Raw genomic sequence first — 9,419 nt, forward strand, 5'->3', positions numbered from 1 at the left:
TGAATTTAATGGAGTTAGATCGCAGGAAAATGGTAGAATTAATTGAACGTATTCCTGCCAAACAGATCTATGCACGAGTGGGAAAGATGGGGTGTGCTCTAGAAAGCTGGATAAGAAACAACGTAAAAGTGGGCTTGATTCCCTTTGGAGAAATGAAAAAGCAGGATTTTACATTCTATCAAACAGGACTAGTTGCCAACTGTATGCGGCACTCATGCGCCGTGAGCATGGCAGAGGAGCGTTGTGGGCAGGGCTCATGAGTAATGCGGCGCCGACAACGGCGACGGTTCTTGTCTCTCCACAGAAAATAGTTTCTCTCTAGAGAATATAATCTTCTCTTCGGATAAAGTAGTTTCTTCTCCAGAGAAAATAGTTTTTTCTCCCGAGAGAATAGTACCTGAATGTCATAGTAACCTTTAGGGCCGGATTTAGGGGGTGGCCACATGGGCCGCGGCCCATGGCAACAAATGTATGGGGCGGCAAATGCTATACTTTTTTCAAATGTGGGTATCATGAGAAAAATCTGATTCAGGAAAAAATTACAAAGGAGAAAGGGCGAAAAAATCTCTCATTTCCTGAGAGTTAAAGTACCTATAGTAATTTCTAATTTGTTCGTCTTTCGGCGATACAAGAGACAGCGCCTTTCATTAGTCCAGTTGAGAGAGAAACCAAACACGCAATTTGGCCTGGAGTGGCGCGGCGCAGAGAGCAATGATGACGAGGACTTGAGATGGAAAGGAGAAGCCCTCGGCGTGCCGGTCAGTATGAAGCACATATTAGCGCCTACAAGACTCCATGAATACTCCACGCATTGCATCAAACGTACTGCGGTCAGCAGCAGTCGGCGAGAAACGCATAGCGCCTACAAGACTGTAGAGATACTTCACGCATTGCGCTTAACACAGTGCGGTTGGCAAGGTGGCGGAAATTAAAATCATTAAACCGCATTCATGTTTGTTCTTTCATAATTTTTTCGTTCCTTTCTTAAAAATGAAAGGCCCCGTCCACACAGAGATATTCTTACGGAACTTAATTTTCGCGAGAAGTTCTGTGAACTTTTGCTGGTAGTGTCGACAGGGCTTTCCCAAAACATGTGCCCAACACGAGTGAACGCGTATCGTGCACCCCTCCTCCTGGCACGTTCACTTGATGGTTTGTATCGATGTTTCAAAACGAATGAGAAGGGGCGGCAAGAAGGTAAATCCGGCCCTGGTAACCTTCCTAGGGAAGCCTATCTATGTCATTCATTTTTGCGTTACTTTCCATTTTTAATTATTATCTCACGCAAACTACGAAAACACACTATCAAACACCCCCCCCCCCCCCAACACATCAGTAAGAATTTCCTTTGTGTGGTATATACTGAATATGTGATTCTCGGTTTTCTTTTTAAAGTGAACTTCGAAATTGATTGAATTCTCAGAAAACTGATTTTTAGCGCGATATATTTTATTTTGCATTTCAACTAAATTTATGTTTTTTAGTTTATGTTGAAAAGCGTTTCAAGAATCTCTCGTAAAAAGACCCTAAAATACAACTCTCTATTGGTAATAATATTAAATAAAGAGCTAAAATGATTTTCAACGTGTATTTTACGGTGTTTTCAATTCGCCTTCATCTGCGTCCGTAGCAATTGTTGTTACGAATATGTCAAGCGTGCTGATATCAGCTTATTACATACTCGACTCTCTGAAGGCGTTTAATGTGCGAAAGTAGAGCACCCTGTTGGAGAACAGCAGACGTGAGATGGAACGAATCGCTCAATCCCTACTTCGCTTCGTTGTTTCTCCGACAGAATGCGCCACTTTAGCACATAAAACGCCTTCAGGGAGTAGAGTATGTAATTAGGTGAATTCAGTACGCACGGCATATTCGTAACAACAATTGCTACGGACGCAGATGAAGGCGAATTGAAAACACCGTAAAAAACACGTTGAAAATCATTTTAGCTCTTTATTTAATATTATTACCAATAGAGAGTTGTATTTTAGGGTCTTTTTACGAGAGATTCTTGAAACACTTTTCAACATAAACTAAAAAACATAAATTCAGTTGAAATGCAAAATAAAATATATCGCGCTAAAAATCAGTTGATAGTGATTTCATTGATCACTTAATGTTGAACCGTATTTGCTATTTATGTCCATGCAGTCGAAAGTGGTCGTTAGGAAGAGTGAGGAGGTATAAAACTCCTCCAGATCTCCGAGAGTGTCTTTGAGCCAAATTAAGGAGATCAAAAGAAAGAGACAGAAAAAAATGAAACCAATAGTTTTTGTAACCTCATTTGAAATAAGCATTTAATTCACGTTTACCACTGAGCTTCATCGGTAGTAAATTTCAAAAAAAAAAAAATTTTCATTGGCTCCTGTTTTATGTTGTCCCTTTTCTTGGATTTTTTTGCTGTATCCAACCGCAATCGCAGTAATATTATATATCATGAATTGCGTTTCTTAAATATATGGCACGATTTGTAAGATAAGATGAGATATGATATTTTATTCAAAAAGTAAAACATAAAATAAAGCATTGATTCCGACGCATATTTGAAAGTTGAATGTACCTTTCTTTTAAACATAATGGGAATAAAAACACACCTGAACCAAGTTAAAAATGATAAGACGGACTTTTTAAAAATGATTCTCTTTATTCAGCCATAATCAGAAATAAATGAAACAGACACACTTTATAGAGGAAAATTGAGTTTTGACTTTTATGTTTAGAATGACACTGTAAGGCCTGAAAGTTTCAGGTCCGACCCTTCAGATCCCCTTCTCTTTGGTGAGAGTTCCTCAACTTTTAGGAAGAATGTAAGAGTGAATGACTTCAGCCGCCCATGAAATCTTCCTAGTTCCTTACAACGGTCTAAACATAAAATCATTGCAAAAATAGATCAATCATCCATCATGGCGAGTTGACGCGAGTGGCATCAATCTACGGACCTGCAAATTTACGCTTGTTAATCAGCAGATCGGCAAACTGTTTAAAAGCCAGAGCGCCCTTCTCATTGGTCTCCTGGTAGTCGGGCAGAGTGGCCTTGCATTTCCTATACCAGCGACTCACATTCGGGAATCTGTTGACATCGACGACACCAACCGCCTCGATGGTCGACACGGACGCGGCTAACGCAGCATCAGCCACGGTAATGGTGTCCCCGGCAGCATAAATTGACCCTTCTAGCATCGTGTCGAAGAACCCGAAGGCCTCCTCAAGCTTGGCCAATTTGGCCGTATCTCTCGGTGCCCCGGCGAACATGTACGGGAACCAGTAATCGCCGAACCGCTGGAACAGCGTTCCCATGTCGAAGTACAACCGCTGGTCGACCATGGCCCGTTTTATGGGGTCTTTGGGGTACAGGGTGTCGCACTTGCCGTATCTGTTGGCCAGGTAGGTGATGATTGCCCGGCTCTCGTAGAGGTAGAACCCGTTGTCGTCGAGTGTTGGTACTGTGTGTTGCGGGTTCATGCGGAGGAATTCGGGTTTCATCTGTTCCTTGTTCGGGAGGTCCACCAACTTCAGGTTCAAGTCCACGCCGAGGAGTTTGGCGGCCAGCATTGCACCCCGGCAAGGTCCGCTTATTGGAACGTAGTACAAGTCTAGCGGTCTGCGCACCGTTATCCTGGAAATGATGGAAAATTGACCTGTGAGCGTATATTACGAACATAGAATAGATCGTATTCGATACATCAAACGGCTGAGATTTTATCGATATCGATTGGTTCAAAACATAAACATAGCCTCAAAAGTAAATTCAGAAATCTGAGAGAACAGGTCTTTTGTAACAGATTTTTTATCCTTTTGAGTACCAAATGTCAATTCAAAGTGAAATTGTCAGGAAATTTCTCATTTTCAGCTTTTCCAACTTAAATCCTTACAGTTTGGTTTGAGGTTATGTTCTATTGTTTTGAACCAAACGATACATCGAACCGTTATCGAATACGGTCTATACATAAAGTCGTAATGTAAATGGGAGAGCTGGCGCCATGTTCTGGTCGACGAGTTCCGAGCCCGATGTGCGCCGAGCTTCGGTCACTTTTTCGATACATTTTCGATCCAAAATGACGATGTAGAATACGTGGTAATTCTTATCCTCTTTGTTTACATCGGATGCCCAGGTCTTTGTGTATCAAAAACAATCGATTATGTGTCGAAAAAGTGACCCTGCGTGACACAGGAGTCTCGGAATTCGGGACCTGGAGAATGCTTAAAAGTCGCGCCTGTTCTCTCATTTAAATTACGACTTTATGTACTCTATTATTATGAAGCACTTTCGCTGGAGTGATGATAATTCTTGAAAATGATTTTGAAAAAGCTGAGCATTTAAAAGGGAAAACCATCAAAAACTTGTTAAATTCGACTTGTTATTTTCTTCCTCTAAAGGCCGTCATTTTGAGATGGAGGTGGAGGTAAATGAACTTACGACCGACATGTCCCAAAAATTTTCTTTCTTATCGTCCTGCCAAAAAATTTGTCATGATCGATATATTTTGGCGAAATTGTCGATGATTTGGGCGTATTTGCTCCCTTAGCCCCCGATGGAGGGTTGAGGGATGATGACCCCTTGAGAAATCCCCCTCCTCGAAAAAGTGAACAACAATCAGAATCATATAATTTTAAAATTGGATATATAAAAAGTTAAGACGGGTTGAGCACTTCTCTCCCGTATACTGATATTCATTTCTCTGCACGGATATTTCAATTTTGGAACTTACCCGGTCAGTCTGAAAGATAAAACCAACCCTGACCTTGGTGGCATAGTGAAATCTCCGGGAACAATTGTGATGTTGTTAGATCGCTGAAAAATCAGGCAGAAGCAAAAATTCAAAGTTAATATTGTGATGATTCATGGAGAGAATGATGGATTGGAAAAATAAATAGGCTAGATTTTTCTAAGTAAATCCATGACATATCTCCTATGTTGGAAATTGGATCAATTTTACCGTCGCGTCGTAAGAGTAGCTTAAAATTCCTCTTGAGAAGACTCAATTTTTCAAAATTTTCCGGGGAGGTTCTCCTCTGAAGTTAGAAGAATTTCTCGAACCTTCTTTTAGAGCGAAAAGGATCCTTCAGATCCCCGTTGATGAGGTAGATACCCTTCTGCCCGCCCATCGAGACTGCCCAACTGGTGTATAAAAAATCAAATATAGAGTTGCTGTTTCTTGGGAAAAATTCTAGAGTTTGCTAATTATTCTACAGGCAAGGAGTTAATTTTCATAGTATGGAAATACATACTATGTGTGGCATCCATAATTTAAGGGCTACTTTAATATGTTAACGTCCTTGAATGAATGACGGTGGGGGCTGGGACGGTGGGAAGTTGCATCCAAAATTCAATCTGAGTATCATCCAAAACAAAGTCGCAAATTGTATTGGCAAATTCTCAAGGATGCGACTATTTTGATAAGTAGAATTTGTTGCCTAGCCATTCAAATGAAGGCGAACTGAGTTCTATTGCCATTTTAGAGTAGAGCATCCTATCGAACGAGGAAGAATGTCATTGTCCCGACTGTTAAAAAAAAAACGGTTTTTATGAACCCCCTGGAATCCTTGACCTGCTATTTATTTAAACTCCCTAAAGTTTTCTATCTGTACATGATTGTTATCTGCGAAACCGCCTTTTATTTCTTACTTCTTTCCTCTTGAAATATTAGTAATGAGTTTGTTGAAATGTGAACCTTCCGCGAATATTGTGAGTTCAATAATTGTTTTCACTTTTAAATAAAATCAATTCAATGTAAAAGAAACAGGATTAGTGGTCATTTTAAGATTTAGTTGCATTTTCTTTACCGTGGCATATTCACACTTTTGACTTCGATGTTTTCCAATTTTGCTCTTTTGGCGACTGGGATACTTTTGGCAAGGTTGATTGGTTTGCTCTGCGACTTGCTTAAATTGAACACGACAAGATTTACTACTCTTCCGTACGCTCTGAAAGCAAAATAAACATAATGTTAGTTTATAGATGTAGGAAATTGGGTTGACAAAATAAGAATATTAATATGCTTTATTAGTAACTGTTGACTCGTGTAATCTGGAGTCCGGATGCTTTAAAACAGTACTAGTCATTTGAAGAATTTCTAATTTTGATATTTTGTCACAGATTTCATTGAGGTCATTAAAACTTATGATCAGACGGATTTAAATTAGGTCGTGTGCGAACTGGAAATTAGTTACTTTCTTTTTTGAAGTGTTTGTTTATGTCATGAAATATGGAGATTATATAGACAATACGAGGGGGGACCCAAAAAAAAACCGGAATTTTGCTGTAACTTGGCAACAATGGAAAATATTCGGGTTCCACCGTTAAGAAGTGTAACTAGGAGCTATGAGGAGTCACTAGGCCAAATTTCAACATCGTAGCACATTTTCTTTTCATTTTGGCGAGACTTGGCTTCAGGGGTGTTTGGCGACTTCGTAGTTTTTTAAGATAGGTGATTTTCATGGGCTATGTGTGGCTAAACTCTGTCAATTTTTGGAGTGAATGTTGCAGGGAACATGATTTACCTATAACATAAGTGAAAACATGTTTTTCTTCGTTTTAAAGTGTGATTTATTGTTCGAACGTAGGCTGAACGCCAGGCGGCCGTCACCGGCTTGCGCGCAAAATAGGGGATCAATTCGGCAACAACGCGTTTTATGCCAAAATTTTTCACAGCAATGTTCTGAATATTTCTGTATTACATCCAAGTGATATCTGCTAGTAGACAAAACGATATTTAACCATGTTCATTCACAAAAACGCGATTTATTTCATGTTTTCATCGGTTCTAGCTGATGGCGATAGCGGTTTAGAGCCGTACAGGGGTTTCGGGCGATACAGACCATTTTGAAACTGAAAAACCGTACTTACACTGACCTTTTTGATAAGGCTTGTCCTTCAGAAGCAGCACTTTAAAAGGTTAACGGAGAAAGCCGTATTTTTATCGAGCAAGAGAGAAAAATTTGAGCTCTAAGTGTTGTTATTGAAATTGACCCATCTTAAAAAATTACGAAGTCGCCAAACACCCCTGAAGCCAAGTCTCGCCAAAATGGAAAGAAAATGTGCTACGATGTTGAAATTTGGTCTAGTGACTCTTCATAGCTCCTAGTTACACCTCCTAGCGGTGGAACCTGAATATTTTCCATTGTTGCCAAGTTACAGCAAAATTCCGGTTTTTTTGGGTCCCCCCTCGTATTAGTCAGTTTATTAAATTTGTGTCTCTTATTTTTCTAAATTTTGATGTGATCTCTAAAATTTTGAAAAATAATATCTAGATGTACCTCACGAAAGCAAAGACGTCGTCATCGAGTACGTAAGTAGAAACTTTTCCTTTCCTAAAAGCAAGATTCGTCCTCTTTAATTCCACCATTTTCTTGAAGTTTTTCAAGTGGGTTGTTTCGCCTGGTTCGCAAGAGGTCCTGTTCTGCGCTACTACGTTCACTCGGTAGTAGTCTGGGTGCACTGGAAGCCATGGTGTATCACTTTTGGTGAACCCTGTCGAAAAAAGACTCTCATCAGGTACAAAATAAAAATGAAGATGCAGGCTTACAAAAATTTACGGTGAAAAGAGGAAATCAATGAAGTCCACGAATTTCTCTCTTCAAATCTGCATTGATTGAAGCTGGCGAAGTAATGTGAGATATGTTGAAAACTGAATAGCCCGTGACGAGAAATAATTTTTTTAAAAAAAAATACAACTGTGGGTGACAATACCAGAAAAGCATAAAGAAAAAAGGAGGTGTTTGCATCTTGAGGACTGTTTACTCCGTGACGTAGGTCGGTACAACATGGCGTCGATATTCCAGCAAAATCTGGAATTCAAAGTATGAAAAACGGACCATAACGTCCGTAAATTTGTTTGCTTGAATCAACTCATGATATAATTTCAAACTTTGTACGTAGAATGATTTTTTCCATAAACGATACCATCTCCAAGAAAATCAATGACAAAAATCGTCGACCCACGTCACCTACCGACTTACCGTCATTAAAAAAAGTCATTAAAAAAATCCAAGGTGCCCAAAATGCGAACACCTCCTTTTTTTTCTCTAGAAAAGAATACATTCACCAAGACGTATCGGCTTGAAACACCATAGCCTTCTTCTGTTGGATAAAAATATACATTAAAAAATAAGAAATAGTACCAAATTGTACCTTTCCAAATGAGAGGATGTTATGAGCGACGATGTTATGGCGGAGTAACCCTGCCAAAAACGACCATTTTGGTAACAAGTTGAGATCATATTCTTGCTAACATCGTACGTTTTGGATCATATTGGTGTCAATTAATGTTACCATTGTGGTATCAGCTCTGTTAAAAAAACCATCCAAGTTAATCTCATTGTTGTAACATACTGATCTCAACATGGTAGTTCATTAATAAGCGTCAAAATGGTTAATGGCACCATGTTCCGCTCTCCAACATGATCATTTTTAGCAGAAAGGCTCCTAGCTCCAAGTCCTGCGGCGAGAAACGGCTATGAGCTATTTTGAATAGGAAATGAATGAGCTTACTGCAATAATTTAACATTAAAAGCAGCCATAACGTTAACATTATAGGACTTCTGCAAAAATGTGCTATTCGAAATCTTATTCATAATAATGATTTCTCTTTTCTCTCTTCGAGGAAAGATTTACCGAGCGGAAACTTTAAATATCTTCATTTTTATGAGCAAGATGTAAGAGTTAAGAACTATTGACTTCAATTAAACGGAAAAATATCAATCTATATGTAAAAATAGTGTTAAGTGCACAAATTCTCCTCTTGCTCACAAGGACTCTTGCAAATCTCATTTTATTATTTATTTTAGCGACAAAAAGTATGTAGTTTCTAGATAATCAGCAATGTGTGTGGTGCATTCATATCGAAATCAACCGAGGGCATAGTTGTACGGATTGTACCTGCATTTTTTTCATCGGACCATTGGAAGGGAGTTCTGTGAGGAGTGCGGTAGTCTTCTTGCAATTTTGCGGAGAGTCCGGATTTGTCCATGCGCTGGTAGCTGTCCATGCCGATTTCGTCACCGTAGTAGACGGTTGAAGTACCAGGCAGCAAAAGGTTGAGCATATTCACTAGGTCTACATCCGTAGCGCTTCCCATACGGGACTGAATCCGCACCATATCGTGATTTCCTGACTGAAATACACAGGTAAACAAGCAAACGTTATAGAAAAAAAAACAAACAAACAAAAAAACCGATTTCGCTTGGTCAGATTTTTGACTGAAGATATTGATGTTTTAAATTGAATCCTCAAGTTACGTATCATCGGATTCAATTTGGACAAAAAATAGAAGTTTCGCGACTGTCAGATTGTTTATAAGCAAGTCGTCGCAGAAAATTTCTGACCGTTGGCAGAGAGTGCAACCTTTGAGCGGGAAATTTCCAAAGGCATTCACAGCTAGACTTTTGCAGGTTACCGGAGAGGCTGCGGAAGGACATTA

The 9,419-nt window shown here is 39.5% G+C and overlaps 1 protein-coding gene across 1 annotated transcript in view; it reads right to left on the minus strand.

The window, feature by feature from the left end:
- LOC109033525 (uncharacterized) overlaps positions 1–9,419 on the minus strand; it is a 31,617-nt gene that overhangs the window by 21,611 nt on the left and 587 nt on the right. Inside the window, 6 exon segments of the mRNA XM_072299061.1 lie at positions 2,935–3,616; positions 4,710–4,770; positions 4,773–4,792; positions 5,785–5,925; positions 7,258–7,471; positions 8,879–9,113. Of these exon segments, the coding sequence (XP_072155162.1) occupies positions 2,935–3,616; positions 4,710–4,770; positions 4,773–4,792; positions 5,785–5,925; positions 7,258–7,471; positions 8,879–9,113 (1,353 nt within the window).

The sequence above is a fragment of the Bemisia tabaci genome, chromosome 4 (assembly GCF_918797505.1).
Source record: "Bemisia tabaci chromosome 4, PGI_BMITA_v3".
Taxonomy (NCBI): Eukaryota; Metazoa; Arthropoda; class Insecta; order Hemiptera; family Aleyrodidae; genus Bemisia; species Bemisia tabaci.